At 47.5% G+C, this 23,751-nt stretch overlaps 1 protein-coding gene across 1 annotated transcript in view; it reads right to left on the reverse strand.

Annotated features, from left to right (window-relative positions):
- Positions 1 to 23,165, reverse strand: part of FAT2 (FAT atypical cadherin 2) — a 51,417-nt gene extending 28,252 nt beyond the window's left edge. Inside the window, exons 1-10 of the mRNA XM_064484464.1 lie at positions 19,901 to 23,165; positions 17,893 to 18,207; positions 13,301 to 13,359; positions 11,460 to 11,771; positions 10,199 to 10,409; positions 8,834 to 8,973; positions 7,881 to 8,162; positions 6,577 to 6,787; positions 1,969 to 6,027; positions 228 to 424 (exon numbers count right to left, since the gene is read on the reverse strand). Of these exons, the coding sequence (XP_064340534.1) occupies positions 228 to 424; positions 1,969 to 6,027; positions 6,577 to 6,787; positions 7,881 to 8,162; positions 8,834 to 8,973; positions 10,199 to 10,409; positions 11,460 to 11,771; positions 13,301 to 13,359; positions 17,893 to 18,207; positions 19,901 to 23,159 (9,045 nt within the window). The 5' untranslated portion in view covers positions 23,160 to 23,165. The remainder of the gene's footprint in view (positions 1 to 227; positions 425 to 1,968; positions 6,028 to 6,576; positions 6,788 to 7,880; positions 8,163 to 8,833; positions 8,974 to 10,198; positions 10,410 to 11,459; positions 11,772 to 13,300; positions 13,360 to 17,892; positions 18,208 to 19,900) is intronic.
- Positions 23,166 to 23,751: the final 586 nt, after the last annotated feature.

A 23,751-nucleotide genomic window follows, 5' to 3' on the forward strand; every position in this document is an offset into this window, starting at 1 on the left:
ACAATGGGTTCTAAAGAGTTTGGTGACATCCCTTCTAGGGGAGGGGAGGCAATTACCTAGAATGGTGCCTGCCTAGGGCACTAGTCTGAGGCCAGCTGGGGTGAAGCAAGCGCAGGTATCAATGATGGCCAGCCCCAGAGGTGGTACCCCGAGTCCTTCTCCTTCCTCTTGCCCTTCACTCCAGCTTCCTTGCCTCCACTCGCACTACACCCTCACCAGGCTCTCACCTGTGAGCACTGTGGGCTGTTATCATTGATGTCCAGGACGAAGACCTCCACGAGGACCGAAGCCTGGAACTTGCCATCGGAAGCTGTGATTTGGAGCAAGTATTTGGCCGTCTGCTCACGGTCCAGGGTCTTCCTTGAGAAAATTCTCCACTCATCTCCAGCTTGGCTGATAGCAAACTGGCCCAGGGGATCTCCCTCTAAAAAGATGAGACAGAGCTTCCAGAAGTCAAGCAACAGGAACAAACCAGACTTTGTGCCGTAGGTGGCTTGCCCACCTGACAGTTTTTAGGATTGCTGGGGAAGGCAAAAGTTTCCTCCCTTAACTAGGGACCACAGTTATGCAATGAGTCAGTTTCTTGGTGTTGTGAAGCCTCTTCCAACTCCAAATGCCTCCTGTTAAACGGAATTATCACTGCAAGAAACCCTGCTCCAAAAGATGTGGCTGAGGGGCAGGTTTCTTACTGGTGTGCTTTGGAAGACTTTGAGAAAAGTTAAAAGGAAGTAAATTTCCATTCTATACAAGAACCTTCTAGTATCTAGTATCTGTTTGACAGTGGAGGGACAGGTGATTAACAACACTAAACTCTCTGAGGCTTTATTTGCAGCTGAGGAAATTGGCTAAGTGGAAGTTTAGGTGGATCATGAGGTTTGCTTCTGAGTCATCTTTCCTTGACACAATCACTCACCAATAGGGGAGATGGATTTTTGAGATTCTAAGATACCAGAGTTCCAAGATTCAGCTATTCCAAGAGTTGATGATATACTGACATTTTTAATTCTATTATTCAGAGATTTTAAGACTTTCGTGTTTTAAGAGTCTTGTATTATAAGATGATTAAAATTCTGTTTCACTAAGACTCCATAATTCAAATAGCTCTGATCCAGGATCTGTCTCCAGGATTCTGTGCTTCTTGATTGGAACTTCAGGCTCATCAACTCTCCACCAGACAGCTATGATAACAGAAGAAACCATGACTCTGGAAATGGAATGACATAGCACCTGGGAGACGGGGAAAGGGGCACTGAGAAGTAAAGAAACTCTTTTGACCACTGGTTGCCTGGTTCAGCCACTGGACAGAGATTGGGTAATTTAGATTTGCAACAGATACCCATCAAGGAAAGCAGTTTATAGGGTGTGGTTTTAACCCTAGCCCTGATGCAAGCTTGGAGTGTAACCTTGGTTGCATTTCTCCATCTCGGCTTTGGTTCTCCTATGTGTGAAATGAGGAGATTGGGCTGGAATTATATCTAAGGAAGTGTTTTACCTCCAACAATTGGGTCCTGTGATTGACTAGGAAGCGTTTTCTACTCTCCACAACTTGCATGAGGCAGAATACTACTCTACAAGGACGGTCACCTCATAGAGTTTTCATGGACCACACAACTTTGATTCCCTCTCCACCTCCCAGAAGCTGAAAACAGTTACAATATCTCTTTTCTGTTCTATCTACTCCACCTAAGGTAGTAAGAAATCCTCTTTACAAGGCACTTTCCAATTTATAGGGGGCTCTCAAAACTGTTTCAAGTTAGACCTTACCAACATCTCTGTAAGTTGAATGAGAACATGCATATCAAGTCTATAATTGGAGCAACTAAGGTCCTGGGAGGTTAAGTGTAAATTTACCCAAGGTCACTGCTAATTAGTGGCAGAGCCAGGACTTAAACCCATAGCTTAGGGAACCTTTTACTGGACTTTTTTCAACACACCCCAGTGTCTCCATTCCAAGATAGGTATCCTTACCTGTGATATAGCAGGTGACCTGTCTGTTCTGCTCAGAGATATCAGCATCCAAGGTTTTAAGAGTGGCCACAGGTTCACCAGGTTCACTGTTCTCAACCACGGATCCTCTGTAGTCTTCAGAAGCAAACTGGGGGGCGTTGTCATTCTCATCTGTAATGGAGACTTCAACCAGGACCTGAGAAGATAGCTGGATGGTCCGGCCATGGTCATAGGCCACCACATAAAAGCGGTAGATCTGGCTGGCCTCACAGTCAAGCTCCTGGAGTGTGGTGATCCAGCCAGTCTCACTGTCAATGGTGAAGAGCTCATGGATATTGCTACCAGGGTCCACTGGCAGCCTGTAGCTCACCTGGCCATCAATCCCAGTGTCCTGGTCATTGGCAGTCACTTGAATGACTGAGGTCCCCACTGGCATATTCTCAGTAAGAACAGCCTTATATGGATCAGCCTCAAATACAGGCCTGTTGTCATTGACATCCTTCACTTGGATGTTGACAGAGACCAAGGAACCCAAGTAAGTGTCATTATGGGGGCAATGTGCCATCAAATCAATCTGGTACCATTTGGTGGACTCATAATCCATGGCCTTCCTCACCTTTAGAACCCCTGTGTTTTGGTCCAAGGAGAAGATGCCGTCCTTGTTGCTCTCTGGTGTGGTGCCCTGCACTAAACTATAGATGACTGGATCCTGAGCTGCCACTGCTTTAACATAACCAATTTCAGACCCCTCTGGAAGGTCTTCTGATGCAGAAAAAGTATACAGAGGCTCAGAAAATTTGGGCAAGGATACTTCATTAGGAACCACCTGAAGTCGTAGCAGCATGAGAGAGTTCCAGTGAGGAGGGCCCCCATCTTGGGCTTTGATTTTTAAGTCAAAGGCCCGATTTTCCAATCCCACCAGGCTCTCTTTTACCTTGACAACACCAGTAGTTGGGTTAACTTCAATGACCTCTTCTTCCAAGTCCTCCATTGAATCCACTGAGTAAGTGACATCTGCATTCTGACCTTCATCTGCATCATAGGCCAGCACCTGGATGACTGGGGAGTCTTTACTGATGTTGGATTGAATGGATACAGTGTACTCAGATGCTTTGAACTGTGGGGGGTTGTCATTTTCGTCTGTAAGGATGATCTTCACAGTGCAGAAGGCCACTCGTCCTCCTCCATCCTGAGCCATGACCTTAATAGCAATGACTCTTTCTGTGGAATTTTCCCGATCCAGTTTCTGCAGAGTGGTGATCTGGCCACTGGGGTTTATGGAGAACTTCTCACCTGCCAGTTTATTGATGATGGTGTAATCTACAGTGCCATAGGGACCACTGTCTTTGTCTATGGCTAGCAACTCAATCACCTTGGTTCCCACCTTTGCATTCTCAGCTAATTCTGCCTCATAAACATGCTGCTGGAACTCTGGGCTGTACTTGTTGGCATTTGTAGTGTTAATATATACAGGCACAGTGGCTCGGAAGACCCCATCAGAAGCACCTACCCTCAAATTGTAAGAAGAGTCCAGGTGCTTTTTGCAAAGGTTAAACATAGAAATTATCCCTGATGAGCTGTTAATGGAGAAGTGCCTGTCCTGATTGCCAGAAAGAATCAGGTACTCCAGGCGAGAGGTGTCCTTGCTGTCAGGGTCAAGAGCTTGGACTTTGAGGACCAGGTGTCCACAGGTTGCTAGCTCACTGACATTGGCTTCATACTGAGGTTGCCTGAACTCTGGGGGATTGTCATTGATGTCAGACACATTGACAACCACAAGGGTTTCGCCAGTGAGCGGGGGGTCTCCTCTATCCATGGCCCTGACCTTCACATGAAAGTGTTGTTGGGCTTCATAATCCAGCTCTTGAACTGTGGACATCTGCCCTGTGCTACCATTGATCTGGAAGAATTTGGAAACATCTGAGCCATCCTCTACGATCTGGTAAGAGACATCACGATTCTGCCCTGAATCCTCGTCAGAAGCCAACAGTTGGATCACAGGGGTCTGAGCAGGCAAGCCTTCTGAGACTGAAGTGGTATATACCAACTGAGAGAAAGTGGGAGGATTATCATTGACGTCCTCCACCAGGACTTCCACTGTGGCCTCAGAAAACGACCCCAGAGCTGTGTCTGTGGCTCTGACTGTAAATACATGTTTGGTCTTAGACTCATAGTCCAAAGGGCCTGTCACTGTTAGGACACCAGTCTTAAAGTCAGTGGTGAACAGCATCAAGGGCTCTTCCTCCACAATGTTGTAGATGAGCCGGAGTCCCTCTGGACTCCGAGCCTGGGTGTGGAGAATTGGGGTATAGAGTGTGATATTTTCAGGCACTCTGACTTTATAGTAAGGACTCTGAAATAGTGGGTTGGACTTATTTCTCACAATGACAAGTACCTCTTCCTCAGTATGGAGGGATGGGGTGCCTCTATCCCGAGCAATGACTTTGAGGTGATACTTATTTAAAGCTTGATAATCAAAGGGTTTCTTCAATGATATATCCCCAAGATAGGGGTCAATTCGAAAATATGTGTACTCTTCAGCAAATGCATATGTGACAGCACCATTCACCCCCAAGTCCTGGTCGGTGGCGGATACCTGAAAGAGGACATCCCCTGGCTCTGTGCCATCTTGGATGATTGTGTGGTAGGGCAGATGTTTAAATTCAGGGCAATTGTCATTGACATCCTCAATAGAGACTCGGACCAGAGCCTGAGCCACCCGCTGAGGTGTCCGATTGTCCCTCAATTCCACTGCCACCTCGTGCGTATCCTGTTGTTCTCTGTCAAAAGCCACACCTCTTGTCTGCAACACGCCTGCTGAATTGACCATGTGAAACATATCTGTGCCATTCAAGAGGAAGTAGGATAGGGTGTCATTCAAATGATTGCCCTGGGCACCGAGAATCACCAGTGCTTTTATGTCCAGCAAATTCTCCTTCACTGTTGCCCTGTAAACATCCCGATCAAACTGCAAGCTTGTGTTAAGGGCTTGTGCCAAAGAAATTTTTACCAGTGCAGTATCTTGATAAAGGCCGTCAGAAGCCCTGATGATGAGCTCCCGAGAGAGTCCCAGGAAAGCAGGCTTCAACACAGATATGCAGCCAGTAACGGGATGGATGGCAACAGCTTCATCAGCATTGCCAGTTTTGATGCTGTAATGGATTTCTGAGTCATCATCACTGGCCCGCACCGTGAGGAGCTCCATACCCCGGTGGATGGGCTTCAGTACTGCTACTTCATATATCTGGTCTGAGAACCTGGGAGGACAGTCATTTACATTTCTCACATTGATTATGACCTGGGCAGCCCCGGGTGCAAATAAGATGGGACTTCCTTGGTCATGGACATAGATGCTGAATCGGAAAGAGGGCATGCTCTCGTAATCCATTTCGAATATGGTGGTTAGGGTTCCCATGCTGGGATCAATTTTTAAATACTTCAGAGCCTCTGGCTCCAAAATTTTATAGACCAACAAGGAATTAGCTTCTTTGTCACTGTCAGAGGCACGAATTACAAGGGGATTGTTGTTTTCATCCATGATCATGCTGTTCAGTGGAGCTGCTTCACTGATTTGGCCCACAAAAGTCGACTTGGAGAACATGGGAGCGTTGTCATTTTCATCAATGATGTAGACAAGAACCACGACATCAGTAAACACACCCGCCATGTTGCTGCCTCGGATTTTCAGCTGGTAAGATGAAATTTTCTCATGGTCCAAGTTCTTCTGGGTGGAGATGAGGCCAGAGTATGAGTTCATGGAGAATACGCCATCCTTGTTCCCCTCTCTTAACTCATAGGTGACTTCTGAGGAGCTTGTAGCTGAGATAAGGAGAATTGGGGAACCAATGGGGATTGATTCAGGGATCTCTACAAAGAACTCGGTGTTTGAAAAGATGGGGGCACTGCTCTCCGAGGGGTAGATGTGAATGATCACCGTAGCCAGGTCATGCCGCTGTGGGGAGCCTTGATCTTCCGCCTTCACTGTCAGAGTATACCGGGCATGATTTGCCTGATCCAGTTTCCGTGCTAGAGTGATGATGCCTAGTAGGGGATTGATGTTGAAGAAACCCTCACTGTTCCCTGAAACAAAGACAAGAAGTTGACCACATTTTCAGGAGATACCAACTAGGCTTTCTAGATCAGTAAAAGGCTATCACACAAAAGTTGGACAGGGCAAAAGCTACATCCTGTGCCACCCTGGATTGAGATATAATGTGTAGGGCTGGTACATATTGTATGAAATTCCTTATAGTAGGTGCTCCGTTAATGGCAGCTTCAATAATCACTGAGTCTTTGGGTCACAACTTATGCTACCAACTAAAGCTATAGTAGGTTTTTGAAGCAAAGAAAGGAGACTTCCACTTTGTAGGAAAACACACTCCTCTGTGTATGTCAGTGGTGACTTTTATAGGAAAAGGTTCAGTTTCATTATACAGAATTTTAAACCATTCCTTACATAACTTTTAATAGCTTTGGTCATGATAGTCCCAGGGAATGCTCTAGAATGATAACTTTCCAAAGCTTAGCAAGCTTGGCACTTGAATAACTCGCAAATCCATGCCTCTGATGCTATACCTCATTGCCAAAGCCCCTTCCCTCACATTCTAGACCCAGGGCCAGGCCCCTCACCTTTGAGGAGGGAGTAGTGGACCTCAGCATTGGCTCCCCGATCACCGTCCATGGCTCGGACCTGGAGCAGTTCTGTGCCGGGGGCTGTGGTGTCAGAAACACTTGCCTCATAGTGGAGCTGGGTGAAGCGGGGTGGGTGGAGGTTTCCATCCTCCACGTGAATGGACACCCACACAAAGTTCCTCTTTATGGGCATCTCCTGGTCACGAACCTGTGGGCCCAAGGTGGTAATGGGATGAGCAGCAGATGTATGGGAGGGGGCAAGGTTAGATTAAGGTCAATGAAATAGAATGCCTGGGGAAAATATACCTGGTTGTAACTCTCTGTATTCTTTTAAGTTTTGCTCTCATGTATGCTCTTTTTTATTTTTAAGTAAGTTTGTCACTTCATGATTATTAGGCTTAGCTATTTTCATGGATAACTGCACTTGAGGAGAAAGGCAGAAATAAGTGGAGAAGCAGTATTTTCCAGTTTAATTCTCAGAGAATATTTATTCTCCAAGGTGTTAACATGTTATTCAGGGGAAAAAAAGTTCTATGGTCAGATAAATTTAAAGAGCACTGAATTAAATGAAGTTGAAGTTTTCTTAGCTGCTGGACTTCTCAGAGCCTTTAGTATGTATTTAAATGCCCAGAGGATGATAAACTAACACATAAGAACCTTGAACCTTGAGTCAGGAAGGCTGGACTCTGATTCTGGTTCTGCCATCAAGAACTGGATGATGGTGAGCAAGTCTCTCTTCCTCTACAGGTCTCAGGTGTAAGATAAGAGAAATGGGTGGGACCAGGGCTGGGACTAGAGTGATGCAAAGGAGGCATGTAGGGCATCAACTTAAGGAGGCTCTCATTCTCGGGGTCATAAAAGTGCAGGCATATGACCCAGAGAGTTAAGTCCTCCTTAATTTGTACCCTCCAAACCTCGCTCACCTCATCCTAGTGCTTGCTCTGGGTGGGATGTTCTCTGGGTCCCTCCCAGCTCTGAGGGGATGTAAATTCACATCGTTGTTATCATACAGTCATACAGAAGACTTGTTGGGAGGGATTTGGAGTGAGCCCAGACAAAGCCAAGGTTGCAGGAGCTTCTTTGGCAGCTGTCCCACCTCTTTCCCAACTCCCGGGCATCCATTATGGAAGGTGCCTCTGGCAGACTGTGAGATGTCACAACTCATCTCATGGATTATCATCATGAGCATCAGTACACCTGGCTCACCAGGGGAAGGGGAACCTTCAGTATGCCTCCAAGCGTGTCCACCCTCGCACGTCCACATGCAAGAGCATTTTTACCCAGTTTTTCAGTTAACTCACCATAACTGTCAGTGTGTGCTGGGATGGCCCCGAGCTCAGGTCCAATTTCCCCACAGTTACCAGGACACCACTACTTGGGTCCAGCTGAAAGAGGCTGGCACTTCCCGGGTCTTGGCTGCCATGTATAGTGTAGATGAGGCCTTTGCCCTTGTCTTGATCAGTGGCCTGGACTCGGAGGAGCTCAACCCCAGGCAGTGTGTCCTGGGGAACTCTGACCTCATAATGAGCCTCCAAAAACTGGGGCCGATGGTGGTTAACATTGGCAATCATGAAGATGTAGACCTAGGGAGGAGAGTGAGAAAAGACACACTGTAAACTCCAGGGGGACAGGGACCTCTTCTGTCTAGTTCTCCACCGTTACAATGGTGCCTGGCACACAGCAGTCACTTGATAAATATTTGTTGAATCAATGACAGGATTTCAAAATCACAAGGCTTTCAAATAGTATGCATTCTAGTGGTTTTCAAAAACAAAATTCTTGTTAAATGGTCTTTTCTTCAAATGAAAATCTTTTGGTGAAATTCCAAATATGACACAAATAAAACTGGCTGAAACCAGAGTATAAACCCAGAGCCCCACTTCCTTCATTCCTTATATCCATGGTTGCCCTGTGACACTCTATCTTTAATTGAAAACCGCTTATTTTTAAAAAAAGAAAAAGAAAACCACTCATTTAGACAAAGCCCCTCATTATACAGAGATCCACAGTGGAAACAGGAATTCTCCCAAGACCACAGATTTAGAGGTTATATCAGATAAGACTGGAATGCAGAACCTTGATGCCAAATTCAGTGTTCTTTGAGGTATACCACATCCACAGAGAGTCTTCTGCATCCTCATCCCAACTGAGGAGGCCCCTGTGTGCTTGGTGGTACAATGGTGAGCAGAGCTGCTTTCCCACCAAGGAGGCCTCCCATCTCCTCTCCACCAGGGTTCCCCATGAGGCCTCTCACCTGGGTGGCAATGGTGTGGGACCCATCGGTCACCTCCACAGTCAAGTTATAGCTTGACCCTCTCCTTGTATCTAGGGGCCTGGCAATGACGATGCTGCCCGTGGTCTTCTCAATGTCAAAGTCCATGTCTTTGTCCCCACCTGGAGGGGAAGTAGGAGGAAAGCACACACGACCTCAGTGATGTGGGTAGTGGCACACCTGCTATGGGATTTGGCTTGCAGATGTAGAGGAGGTGGTAGCAGCTCCGGTCAAGTTATTATCAAATTATTAAGATCCTAATGATGATACAGGAAAAGGTACACTTACAAGGACTTAAGAGTCCCAGAGGACCAAAATATACCATAGAATGTATGCTGCTACTAGGATTGAAACATGCAGGAGTAATGGACTCTACCTTGTGGCTTACAGATAATTTGCATGGTCTAAAGGAGGCTAGATGCAGGGAAAAATGGAACTAACTCTTTTCAACCAGAGGGAATTGATTTAATAAATGATGAGACTCCAAAGTACAGAATTAGCATGTAGCTATTTAAATATCTACTAGTAGAAATCTGTTTAGTGATGTGGAAATATGTTCATGATATGTTTTAAAAGGTTGTAAGACAGTATTTAAATACAACCCTACGCATGTGTGTGTGTGTAAAGGAAAATGACTAGAAGGAAACATCAAAATTATAACAGTGGATTATCTTCCGACTGGTGGGAGTTTAGGTGATTTTTATTTTCTTCTCTGTACTCATTGTTTTCTAAATGTTTTATAGAGTACATGTATTAACTTTGTGCAGCAACAACAACAAAAAAAACCCCAAACACTTAAAACAAGCAGTGAATCGGTACTGGAAGTGAATCCAGGAGGTCAGAAAGCTTGAGACAGGTTGGTACCCAATCTCTGAAGCAGCCTGGGAATCTCTGTAATTGGACTTCATGGTCCAGGTGGTACTGAAACTCTTAGATTAGAGATTCTTAACCTGGAATCCCTGGCTGGGTTTCAGAGAATCTATAAACCCCCTAAATTTGTATGCAGATGTGCGTGTGTGTGTGTGTGTGTGTGTGTGTGTCTGGACCACCATCTTAGGGCTCTCAGGAACTCGGGGTAGCTGAGGCCCTGTCTGGCTCTTGGCTGGGGTTACCAGTGAGACCATGGAGGTTCCACCTGAGGTCACAGCTGGTGTGGAAGGAAAGCTTGGCAGAAGTGGTACCCTGACTACCCCTTGCCGCAGAGAACCAGGGAAGAGGCAGTCACCATTCATGGCCAAAACAGTGGCTGCTGGAAAGTGTGACCTTGACAGGGCTCAAAAGGACTGTGCCATGAGGACTAGAGTGGTCTGTAAGGATAGGAGGGGCTGGCCCTCCTTGGGCCCTCACCTGAGATGCTGAACCAGAAGAGACCAGGTCGGCCCTCAACACTGATGACCCCCACCATGTGGTTCACGGGGTCTGTCTCCATCACTGTGAAGCTGTAGTGGGATTCGTCAAAGGCCAGTGGGACGGAAGAGGGCCGGGGCTGGGGGATCCACTCAATGTGTAGCCGGACACTGGCCGAAAGTGGTGGCTGCCCACCGTCTGTTGCCTTGATCTGAAAAGATTCCAAAACTGAAATTGAAGCTTTATCTGTAGGGCTGGGGCCAAGAAACAAAAGATCCAGGCGGCCAGGCCAAGAGACAGAGCACCCTGTGACTGACTGAACTGGCCTCTCATTCATTAATTTATCCATTCAACACAGCTGAGGGCTTTCTGGAAACAAGGACCATGCCAGTTGTCGGGGGCACAGTGGTGAACAGAACATAGAACTGTGCTCAGAAACTCATGGTTCTGAAACTATGAGTCAAACTTTCATAGTTAGTGAAACCTTGTGAAAAGTTTCACATGAAACTTGAATCAAATGATGAAAAAAATGAATCAAAGCTACTATTAACTGAAGGCCTTCTGTTTACTAGTTCCTAAACTGAATTTAACATGCATGGACCCTTTACCCTTCCCCAAACCATAAAAGACTATAATTTATTGAGCTCTCACTGTGATCAGGCCCTGCGCTAAGAACGATATGTGCAATATCTTATTTAATCCTCATGACAGCCCTCAGAGAGGTACCTTTACCACCTCCCTTTTGCAGGAGGAAACTGAGGCTCAGCCCAGTTCAACTGCTGAGGCTTGTCTGCCTGGCCAGCGGTGAGGCTGGGATTGGATTCAGGCTACTGAGATGACAGCCCCAAGCCCTAGTCACTTGCTTTATGGGCTTCCTACAATGAATGTGTTCTTATCCCCATTTTACAGATGATAAAACCAAGGCTCACAGGGTTAAATGACTTGTCCAAGTCCACACAAGCAGTGCTATGGTTGGAACCCAGGCTTATCTTGATTCCAAAGCCTCTGCTACCCTCATCAAAATTCTTATCTCTAAGGATAGAGTGGATTTTCCAGGCAAGGACCTTATTGCCCTCAAAGAGAAAGGCCCAGAATTCTGAGCTTTTGGCTGAAGTCGAGTTTCCGTTTCTCTGGGAGAAAGCCACGGAGGGAGGTACCACCTCCATCATGCCTCATGGCTGTCTTCCTCCTCCTGTATCCTCAAAGAACATCCTTAGCCAGTTATGCCACACCCCCTCCACAGCCTGCATCCACCCCTCACCGTGAGGATGTTGTACTCTCCAGCTGTGAAGGTACTGCTGGATGACACCACACCTGTGACCGGGTCGATACTGAAGCCCCCCTCGTCATTCTCCTCGATACTGTAGATGACCCTGCCATTAAGACCCGCATCTGGGTCTGAAGCCACCAGCCTGTACACAGGCCCAGGGGTCACCGGGTTCAGCCTCTCTGGAAGGCGGACATTGAAGAGCTTGTGGGAGAAGACAGGGGGGTTGTCATTGACGTCCAAGATGCGCACCACCACCCTGGAGGTGGACTTCAGGGAGGGCTCCCCATTATCCAGCACAGTCACCTGGGGACAGAATCCAGCATGAATTGACAGATACAAAGCAATGAAGATGTATCGCCACCCACTACAACCCTGCCACTACCCCTGCCTTTGAAAGCCTGGACCTATCAGTCAGTCTGTTCTGTGGTATGTGCTTGTGGTTTTTATTATTATAAGCTCACGTACTTGGAAGCCAGCTCTCTGGTAACCTCACCCACAGGAAACAAGAACAGAGAAAGAAACCAGAAAGGACTGGAAGAAGACAGAGTTGCAGAGGCTCTAGACAAAAGCTGAAGCTCTTTACTTGGGAGGCCCATGGGCCATTTCTCGCAGAGACCATTTACTTTTTATTTGCTCGTAATTCTCAGAGAATTCTCAGAGAAGCTTTGTTCTCTGCTTTCCTTAAGCTACTGGAGGTTAGAATAAAACAAAGGAGAAGCTGTTTATGGAGGCATAGGTGGTACTTTTGGAGTCAGACCTGTGGCCTGATGCCTGAAATGAAATCCAGAGACAGCACAGGCACTAAAACAAATTCAGAATCAGGCGCCGTTTCATCTAGGGGCAAATCATCCTCCACATCAGTATGAGGTAGGACACTCTAAATGATTCCAAATTTTGTAAATATTTTGATGTTTCAAGACAAATCCCTCTACTGAACTGTGGAAAACGCTTCAGTCCCTAGAAGGCCATTTAAGGGGGAGGGTGTAGCTCAGTGGTAGAGCGTGTGCTTAGCATGCCCAAGGTCCTGGGTTCAACCCCCAGTACCTCCATTAAAATAAATAAATAAATACAAGAATGAATAAACTTAATTACCTCCCCCACCCAAATAGCTTATCTTAGAAGTCCGCTTAGCTGCTGCTTACTCTTACTAGTAATGCCTGTTTCATACAGAGGGAAGGTGTAGAAACTCGGAGCACAGAAGGCAAATTTAGCAGTGCTGCTGAGGAATATGTGTGCCTCCCACCTGGTGTCTTTAAGACTAGAAGAGATACCTTCTCATCAGTTATGGACAGCACAGGAGGGGCGTAACCAGACCCCTTCTGATTTAATCCCCTGTAGGTCGAGACCAACACCTCTTATTGGAATGGTCACCAGAAATGCGTATGTGATTTTAGAGATATCCTAGAAAGAGCATATCTAGAAGACAGAGATCTGTGTTTTCATCCTTGCTCTGCTACTGACCCAGTGTTTGACTTTGAGTGACTCTCTCTGGACCGTGGGGGTGGGCTGGAAACTGGACTGGACAAGCACGTAGTGTGGGTGTACTCCCTCTTCCTGCATTCACTGTAGACGTTGCTAATCAGTCAGTGTTTCCTGTCCCTCCCAGACATGGTTTCAGATTCCTTCCCTTCACGGTGCCAGCAAAGACCCGGAGAGTCTTCACCGCCAATCACAGCAAGATTCAGCTTAAGTAGGAACTCCTCCCTGAGTCAGCACCCTGCTCAGCTACAGTCTGGAGACGTGCATGTGGCCCCAAGGCTGGGCTTGGCTCCAGCCTGGCCTCCTTCAGGAGGTTTTTCAGTCCAGCGAAGGGGTTCAGTAGCACTGCTCACCTCCAGGATGTGTTCGTCCTTGGTCTCTCGGTCCAGCTGCCGGGCCGTGGACAGGAGACCTGGGGGAGAGATGGTAGGAGGGAGGTCGGAGCACAGAACTCCAGGGCCATTTTACTGGGCTAAGTTCAGGGGTTCCATTCAAAGCCTAGGTCGGAATCTTTTTGGTCTTTGGAGAGCAAGAACATGAAGGGGAAATGGAACCCTGGAGACAGAGGTGGGAAAGTGAGGAAGGGGAGAGGATGACAGAAGTGTTGGTATCATCGGTGGTTCCTGCCTGCGTCCTACTTTCACCATTAGGAGGGTGCTGAGCACAATATATTGTTGAGTAAAACAGGCAGCTTCTCAGGATTTACCACAGGCATCACGGTCATTGCCTTCTGTTCACGAGAAATTACAAAGGGGTGGCCCTTTACTCCTTTGTTGTTACTCTGTTATTCACCTGGGGCCTAGGACCGGCTCTTCCCATGCCTGCTGGCACAGATGAGCCGGAGAAGGGCTCCTCTGGACTCCTCCCAGCTCCTCTGTGAATTAAGGAAGGTGGACTTAGTGAGCTGGAACTCTGGTTGTAATTTTCTAGGCACTATGTCTGTAAGTTGAGGCCACAAAGGAGCGAAGGTGCCAGTTCTCTACAAGCATCAATGATGTCAAGACTGAGGTGGTCAGGGCCCCAGAGGGGCATCCAACCAAGCCCACAGACTGAGAGGTCGTAGCCCGGTGGGGAGGTCTCTTTTAAGTGAAAGGAGAGCTATTAGCAGGAGTCAGTGGGTTGTCTAAAAACTTTCAGAATGTTTCTTGATCTTGTTTAGGCAATTAAATGATGGAGTAAGGGAATGAAGTGTGGGGATGGGGGCTCTGTGAGGGGAAGGGGGGTCTGGGGTTGGGGCGGGGCCTCCGGTGCTGGAAATGGGAGTGTGGTGTGAGGAGTGACCTCCGTCAGGGGCATGTTCTTGCCTTTGTGCTATGGAGTCAAGTCATCCCGGATTTTTCTTCCCTCACTGAAGGCAGGTGTGGGAGGGATTGGACGAAAGTTCCTGGAAAGCCCCACAGCCAGAGGCCCTTCCAGTAGGAGAGGAAGGCACGCTCCTCTCAGATAGAATGAATATTGTTTCAGGTCGCCCACCCAGCCTGTCCGCCAGCTGAGAGGCCTGATGGGAAAGGGCTGGCATCCGGTGCCCCTAGGACTCGCAGGGATGAGAGGGCCTTGTCAGGAAGCCTTCCTTCTGGCGCAGTCCTGCTCTCTGCCCCCTCCTGCTCTCTCTTCATCCCCCTTCTTCTCTCCTCTTTCCCTGTTTATCCCTCATCTTCTCTTCTCTCTGCCTTCCCATGTCTTCCTCTCTCCCTCTCCATCTCTGCTTCTCAGGATCTCAGTCACTCTTCCTCCATCTCTTGTTTTTCTTTCCTTTCTCTCCTTTCTCTCACCACTGCCTCCCCCGACCTTTTCAGGGGCCCCCACCTTCTCCAGGCGTTGCCCCTGTTCTTAGCCTCATCCCCAACTCTGAAGTCGGCATCAGGTCTCCCAGGGAGTGCCCCTGTAGGATGAGGACATGGCAGAACCATCCCAGGGGGCTGGTGAGGGTCCACCGAGGACCCTCCTGGCACAAGGTGGGCACAGCCATTCCACTCTTAATCATTCCTGCCCTCCAAACCAGTGTCCCCTGTCACCCCATCTCAGGCCCTCCTCAGCCTCTCCCTCTCCTCTCTTTCCTCATCCAGTGGTTTTCCAACTACTGTTGATTTCACTCTAATGGGTTCCAGATCCTTGTACTCTTCTCATCGTGCCCCACTGCCATCCGGGTCTTACCCCGCCAACCTTCCCAGCTTCCTGTCCCTCCTCTGCCTTCCCTCAGAATGAGCAGAGCCACCACTCACTGAGCTCTTCCACAGCCAGACTTCTTCAAAGCTCCTTATATATCTCTATTAACCCGTTTAATCATCTCAACCACCCAGGTGGTAGCTGTAATTGTCCCCCTTTTACTGGTAAGAAAACTCAGTCATAGAGCAGTTAAGCAACTTTCCCAAGATCTTACAGTTAATAAGTGGTGGGAATGGATATGCCTTCAGAAAATGGACCTACTTGCTCTGTCTTCAGCAAGACCCGGGTCTTCTTCCCTCCTGGCTATTGCTGCTGCCACTGTCCTTGCCCAGGTGCCCTCCCAGACTGCTGCTGCCTGTCACAGTTCTCCCCACCCTTCAGCCGAGCATAACCATTCCTGTTCTGTGAACCTTTGCTGATCCACTACACTGAGCAGCCTTCTCTCCTCTGAACAGTCACAGCATCATACCTACACATGTTTTATGATGCTGTACTGTTTTTACACTGGTTCTTATAGTTTTTTCTCTATCCAGATCTTCATGCTCCTGATAGATCGAATTCCTGAAGGCCTGAAATTGTTTTATTTATTCTCCCATCTCTCCATAGCACACAGTTTAAATGCCCTATAAGGGCAGACACCTTTAAATGTTTGCTGAATAAATGAATCTTGGCCTTAACCAAAGATTGTGGGTGCTGTCAGAGATTTATTTGCTCATTTCCTAATTATTTATTGGGGTCATGCTATATGCCAGGCACCAGAAATATTCTAGTGGGCACAAATCAGTCAAGGTTCCTTTTCTGGAATGCCTTTGAAGTCCAGTGAGGGACGTAGATAATTAATGAAATAAACACACAAATGAATGCAATGTTCTGTGTGATAAGTGTTTTTTAAAAAGTAGATGCTGCTGGGAGGTGTAGCATAGTGTCAGGAAAAACTTCTCTAAGGAAGGGACAGTTGGGCCAAGATCTGAAATAAGAGTGGGAGTTAGCCTGAAAAAGGAGAGGAGAAGAGACTCCTGGCAGAAGGAACAGCATGTGCAAAGGCCCTGTGCCAGGAGAGAGCATGAACTGAAGCAGGGCATGTGGCTGCAACTAGGGAGTGATAGAGTGAGAGAGGCAAGATGAAGCCAGAAAGGTCAGCAGGGGCCAGGTCAGGCACAAGTCTGTGGGACACAGCAGGGTCTGGCTTTACCTTAGGGGCATTGGGAAACCATCCAAGATACTCAGTAACGAATGTAGGATAAGAAAGGTGGGCTAGGGGCAGGGAGCCATTGTTAATTTATTATTTTAATTTTCAAATATTCATGCTGATAAAAATTTCTTCTCCTCAACTACAGGAAGACTAAGAACATCTCTGTCCTCTGGGGCATTTGCCAGACCTGGTGTCAGGGAACTGTTAACAGTAAACAGAGCAGGGATTTGGAAGAAGGAGAGAAGCTGTTGCCTTAGGTGAGAGATCTCTTCCCTCTCCCAAACAGGGAGGGACAGAGTGGGCCCAGTCAGAGAGCCAGCTTAGGCCTGTTTTTCAAGGGAAAAGCATCCTCCTTCCAAGAGGACTAATCCACTCTCTGAGGTCAAAGGGTAACAGGACAGGTTCCAAACAGATGTCGCAGCAGAGGCCCTCGTCTCCCCCACCAGCAGTCTGCCTCAGCACCCCCGATGGCCCATCACTCCTCCTGACTCCCTTTGTCTTCAGGATCGGGAGACTGCTGCTACCATCTGCCTTTCCCTTTACCCCTTTTGCCAGAGTCTGTCCTTCCAGGACAAGAGTAAGTTGTTGGAGCTGAAGGATGGGAAGTTGTGTTCGAAGGAGACAATGTCAGCCTTCTCTGCAGTAGGGCTGTTACTGATCATCATCAAGAGGAGTATGTGGCCTTGGAGAAGTACCTGCAGCAGTGGGAACTGGCTCTCAAGTTCTGCTGGGAGCCAGGCAGGTAGCATAAATGCGGGAAGCAGGCTAGGAGACATACAATAGGGAGAGAGGGGACCATTGGGGCAGAGGACACGCCTGGTCTGTATAGGAAGCTGCTGTTGGCTCCAGACTATTGTAGCCCTGCAGGATGTGGGGTCAGTGTGGCCAGATCTTCTAGCTTTTTTAAAGAACAACCAGAAATCTGGAATGTTTTGTAAAATGTCCTAATTTTTAAATGTTGGCAACAACTGGAAAAATCACTGTTTAAAGCTTGTGTGGGCCAAACAGGAACACCTTTGTGGGCCACCTCTGGTTAAGGACTGTAAGCTGGTAACCTTTGGATTATCCCTCTAAACTGTCCAAGATGGCCCTAGGCTAAGGATAGATCTTTGTGAGGTGGTTGACTCCACTGAAGTGGATCTCTGTCACCACCGCTACAGGGGCAGGCTTGAGATCAGTTTGGAGCTAGAGTTAAGAGATTCAACCTGTGGCTTGTGACTCCAGGGAGGGGATCAGTTGGGAGCATTTGGAGGCCAGAAACAGTTCCAGCTTGACCACCAGATAATCTGCTTAGCTTCCCTAAGCCCCAGGGAAAGAAAGCTGACGTACTCTTGTTTTCCCATAGAGACAGACTTTGTAAAGCAGTGGTTCTCAAACTTAGCACACATTAAAGTTCTCTGGATATCTTAATAAAATACAGATTTCTGGGCCCCACCTTGAGTTCTGATTCAGCAGGACTAAGGTGGGGACTGAGAACTTGAATTCCTAACAAGTTCATAGGTGACATTCATGATGTCGGTCTGGGACCACACTTTGAGAAGCACTGTTGTAGAGAATCCTATTCATCCAGCATTCTGAGGTCCTTACCCGTGAGAGGATGAATAATAAAGAATCCCATATGGTTGCCACTGGTGATGTTGAAGGTCAGCTTCCCTTTGGAGCTGGAGTCTGGGTCCCAGGCATTCAGCTGGAGCACAGAGGTGTGCAAGGGTGCGTCCTCCCGGACAGAAGGGTAGAACACAGGTCTGGACATCTGGGGTGGATTGTCATTGACATCCAGAACCTCAATGTAGACTTCAGTGACAGAAGACAGGGGCACAGAACCCCTATCCACTGCCAGTACCGTCAGCCAGTAGCAGGATGTGAATTCTCGGTCCAGGGGTGCCAGGGTCTGAATCATTCCTAGGGACAGGAGATCATCAAACCCAAAATATTTTAGAGCTTAAAGTAGCTTTAGAAATCACTTTGCCTAACAGTCCCCAAACTGTACTGTGGAAAGGATATTAGTAAGTATTCTCTGAGAAAAGGGAACTTTGCCAACATGGAGCGGGAGCTGCTGAGTTAAACATGGGGGAATTCATATCCTTATTGTAGAATCTCTCAGAGCCTTTCTCTACTGAAATAGGCCCATGACTGTGGCCTACGGGCTTTTGCAGGGTTTCCAGAAGATTGTGATAGTTGACCTGCTTTCTCCTGACCACTTCAACCCAAATCCAGTTTATTTAGTTCTCATTCTCTAAGTGGGATTTCCTTACAGTTGTCCTTAGACTGGTTCCTTTAAGCTTCAAGTCCTTACAGATATCAATTCAAGGGTTAGGGATTTGATGAATAAGTTGTTGTTCCCCTCTCCATCTTCTTCATGATTTTAGAGACTTAGTTTTATTCATTGGTTTGCTCACTCCACAAATTGCTTATTGTGGGCCAGTTTTAGAAATTGAGGATCCAAGAGTGAGCAGAAGAGGCTTGCACCCTGAGTTCTCATGGGTCACACTCAGCTGGAAGGCCCCAGGTGGAGAGGGTGAGGCCTGTGCTCCTAGCCCTAGCATCTTAGAGGTGATGGAACCTTACTTCTTTGACAAAAGGGGAGACTGAGGCCCAAAAGAAGAGCATGACTTGACCAAGATCATGTAGCAAGTAATCGCAAGAGCTGGGTCTAGAATTGACTCTCAGAATAATCTAATCTTTCTGCCACAACACCTTGCCCTTAACCCTGGAGATAAATCATCCATCAGAGTGTAAACTCCTCAAGGAGAATGACCTACGTTTATTCACTGGGATCTCCCCTCCCCCAAGGTGTCTGTCTCATGACCTCACAAGTAGAGGGTGCTCAGTAAGTTTTTGCTGAATTACACATATTTTCTATGGAGCTTAAAGGAACTAAGGTGCCACCTTTTAGGGGGACAATTTGGAAATATCTATTAACCCTGAAAATATGCATTATCCTTTGACCTAAGAACTGCATTTTTAAGTTTTTCCTATAGCGACTTATGCATATGAGTAAAAGTATATGAATAAATGCAACCATTAGAAAAGAATGAAACAAATATATGTGTCTTGACACATAAGATATCCTGGTGTCACATTATGTGACAAGAGTAAATTTCAGAATTAGTGCCGATTGTATTATGTTTTCCTAATAATAAAATGAAAAGTGACAATATATCAGATATAAAGAGGAAAAACTTAGAAGATTATGGACCATATTATTAATAGAAATTATATCTGGGGAGAAGTGACACAAAGAAACATTCATTTTTGAATTATATATTAAAATTTTATAACCACAATGCGTTACTTTTATAAGCATATATATGTAGTATATGTTTATGTGTATGTGTGTGTGTATGTACATGTGTGTGAGATGGTTGATTCAACTTAAATGGATATACATACACACATATGCACATATATATGTGTGGTGTATATATACATAAAATGATAAATATAAACTAAAATGAAAGGGACAGGAAGGAGTATCCCTATTTATTGCTCTTCTTTTTAGCCTATAGCCTGACTTCTTTCAGGACCCCTGATTTCCCTTAGGCCCATCCCCTCTTAGCACCTGGTACTCCCAGTCCTATCCCAATACCAGTACCTGTGTCTTGGTTGATGCTAAAGGCTGCAAAGCTGGTGCCAGCCCGCAAGAAGTACTGGAGCTCCCCGTCCAAGCCACTGTCATCATCGTGAGCAGCCACTACCATCACAGGGGTTCCGGAGGGGCTGTTCTCCTGCACTTGGCCCTGTTGCACAAAGGAGGTGAAGCGGGGAGGGTGGAGATTCTCATTCACATCTAGGACAATCACCTCCACGTGACACAGGGTCCTGCGGGCCAGGGGCCTCCCACTGTCACTGGCCCACAAACTCAGATTATAACCAGCCCTCCTCTCAAAGTCCAGCTCTTTCTCCAGACTGAGTGCCCCAGTCATCAGGTTCACATGGAAAGTCCCACGGGCATCATCCAACAGGACATATCGTACTTCTCCCGCAGCACCCAGGTCAGGATCAGAGGCATCCAGAAATGTTAAGATAGTCCCTGGGGGCAGATCCTCTGGGACCTTCAGCCTGCGGAGTTCTGTAATGCACTGGGGAGAGTTGTCATTGGCATCTTCCAATGTGACTATCAGGTCAGTGACAGAGAAGAGCTGGTGCCCCTTCCTAGGCTGATCCCTGGCCTCTACTTTGAGTATATACTGAGGTTCTGATTCCCGGTCCAGATGACCTATGACAACCAGTTCCCCAGTGAGGGGATGGAGGGAGAACTTCTCCGTGGGGCTTAGCAGGGTGTAGCGAACCCTCCCATTGTCCTCCGAGTCAGCATCTTTTGCTTTCAGCTCTGCAATTGTGGTTCCAACTTCTGTGTCCTCCGAGATGGTTACCTGGTACCCACCAGGAGGAAATCTGGGTGCATTGTCATTCCAGTCTTTCACATTCACTGTCAGTAGCTTCCAGGAGGACTTCTGGGGAGTGCCCAGGTCATACACAGTTACATTGAGGATGTAGAAACTGGTGGCTTCATAATCCAAGGGGGCAGCTATCGTGAGCAATCCTGTCTCCAGGTCAATGTCGAAGCAGCCCTCTTCATTGCCCTCTGCAATCACATAGACCAGTTTGCCATTAAAGCCAGTGTCAGGGTCAGTGGCTGCGAGGCGGGCCAGGAGAGTGTTGAGAGGAACACTTTCAAGGATGTCAATGGACTGTGGGAAGTGGTCCTCAAACTGTGGGGTATTATGATTGATCTGATATGCACTTAAGGAAGTGAAATCCTCATCATTGTACTCCTGGTTCTGAAGCCCAACAGAGTGCAGAATGGTCTTTGTGAAATGTGTCAATACCTCTGTTTTATCACACGTTACAGGGACCTCAAAACGAGGGTCCTTCACTACAGTAACATTCAAAGTTGTGGGTGAGGCATAGTTCTTCCCATCTGAGGCTGTAATTTTCAGGGAAAAATTGATGGGTTGATCAGTAGTACGGTTCCTAAAAGAGCGTTTAAGGGATATCACTCCGGAGAAGTGATTTAAATCAAAATACTCTAGTTCATTGCCTGACACAAACTCGTATTTTAGGTTCTGAAGCTCATCCACATCTATAGCTGATACAGTCATTACTGATCTTCCTACTGGCCAGTTTTCGTGTATAGACCCAGTGCAGTTGACTTCTTCAAACATAGGCTTATTGTCATTCAGGTTCTTGAGTCTAAGAGAAACAGACACTTCTTTTTCCTGGCGAAATGGGGATCCCCAATCTGATGCACGTACCCGGAAGGTGTAAATTCTATTCATGAGCTCATAGTCCATGGGTTTGGAGGTGGCGATGATCCCCAAGTAAGGGTCGATAGAAAAGGGCACAGTGTTTGGGCGACTGATGGAGTAAGTGACATATCCATTCTCTCCATGATCCTTGTCTGTGGCAGTAACAGTCAAAACACTGGTGCCTGGAGGGATATTCTCATCAAAAGTGCCGTCATAGGAAGACTTGTTGAACATGGGGGCATGGTTGTTACAGTCCATGACGTCAATGACCACAGTGGTGGAGGCCAGGCCAGGTGAGGTTCTGATGTGTAGCTGGTAGTGGGATCGGTCATGGAAATCCATGAACTTTGTGGTGGTGATCAGCCCTGTGCGGGCATTCAGTTTAAACCCTGCAGTCTCTGAGGATGGCTTTAGAACATACTTCAGGTTGGGGAAGGCTTGGGTTACTTTCACCATCACCACCCGGCTGCCGGGAGGGGAAAACTCACTGAGCTGCACTTTATAAATGGCCTTCTCAAATTTGAGGGAAGCCAGTTTGGAAGGGGGTAGATGAAAGCCCCTGATCTGGGAATAAAAAGAAGGTATGTTCCTACTCCTGGCCTGCAGGCTGAGGTTGAACCCATGAGGGTGTTCCATCCAGTTGATGGCTTTGACAGAAACCAAACTGAACTCGCTGCTCCGGGCATAAGACTTGATGGCTTTGAAGTTCTTTCCAGGGTCACCACCGACAATTTCCAGTGAGTCCATGTCAACACCTGAGCTCTTTGCATCTACCACTACAGTGGCATAGGTGGTATCCTCACTGCTCCCTGGTGTAGCTAAGACCACTGAGGTGATGGCTGGAGGCTTCCTGAGGGCAGGCTCCACATGGATGACAAGTGCAGCCAAGTTGCCAAACCCATTGCCCTCTGAGATCTTCCTCATGCGGTCCACAGCCAGTACCTGGAGCTCATACTTCCCTCGCCAGGTGACGTTGAGCTTCCCAGCCAAGGTGACCACGCCACTGGTGGGATGGATGGCAAACATCTCCGACCTTGTGTTAAAAGTGTAATAGAACTCGGCGTTCTGGCCCAGGTCAGCATCCGTGGCTCTGACCTTACAGATGGGACTCTTGAGGGGCATGTCCTCAGAGATGGTGACTCGGTATGAAGGTGGGGAGAAGAGGGGCTTCAGGTCATTCTGGTCCAGGATGTGGACCACCACACGGGTCAGAGCCTCTAATTCCAAGGTCTTTTCTATGGCTTGGACGATGAGGGTGTAGCTGTCTCGCACCTCCCTGTTCAGAAGGGCCGTGTTGCTGCTCTTTGTCCTTATTCTCAGAAAGCAGAAGTTGCCCACCACATACTCCTCTGTTTTAAACACGTTGGCTACATCTCCAGAGATGATCCGGTACCTCACTGCCCACTGGGGGTCTGCGAGGTAGATGCCCATTTTCTCAGAGCTCTCCACATAGGTCTTGGGAGCTGAGTTTTCATAGATGGTCGCATTATAAAGGGAGTGTGTGAAGCGCCAGGCTGAGGAGGAGATGAGTCCTTCTAGAGGTTTCTCACAACTTGTACAATGGAGCAAGAAAATGGCAAAACCCAGCAAGGCAATAATCATGATGGAAAAACTCCCGAAGCCCTGGGCGAAGAAGAGAAGAGGGGAGATTAGGAAAGAAATGGGTCCTACTGCTGTGGTTCTAAGCAGGGGTGGTTTTGCCCCTCAGATGGCATTTGGCAATATCTGAAGATATTTTGGGGTACCCCAGCTTATGCAGGAGATGCTACTGGCATTTAACGGATAGAAGCCAGGGCTGCTGTTAAACATCCTACAGTGCACAGGACAGCCCCCCGCAGCAAAGAATGATTCGGCCCCAAATGTCAATGGTGCCGAGGTTGAGAAACCCTGTGTTTAAAGAATAACAGACTAAATTTAAGTGCTTTCTCCAGGGCATCTGGCAGATACAACACAGTCCTGACCACTTTACTCTGTTTCCCAGAACCTTCAGTGGCTCCACAGGGATGGTGAAATCAGTCCAACCAGGTACCCAGTCTGGTTCTAGGTACTTCCTATGAGACCCCTCCACCAGTGCTGAGCTCCAGTCAAGCTGAGCTGCATCTGCACAAGCAAAAGCTGCAGAAAAGCAAAGGGACCAAAATCACAGGCCTGGCATCAGGATGCCCGGCCATCAGCCCTGGATCCATCACTTACT

This window comes from Camelus dromedarius, chromosome 3 (assembly GCF_036321535.1).
Source record: "Camelus dromedarius isolate mCamDro1 chromosome 3, mCamDro1.pat, whole genome shotgun sequence".
Classification (NCBI taxonomy): Eukaryota; Metazoa; Chordata; class Mammalia; order Artiodactyla; family Camelidae; genus Camelus; species Camelus dromedarius.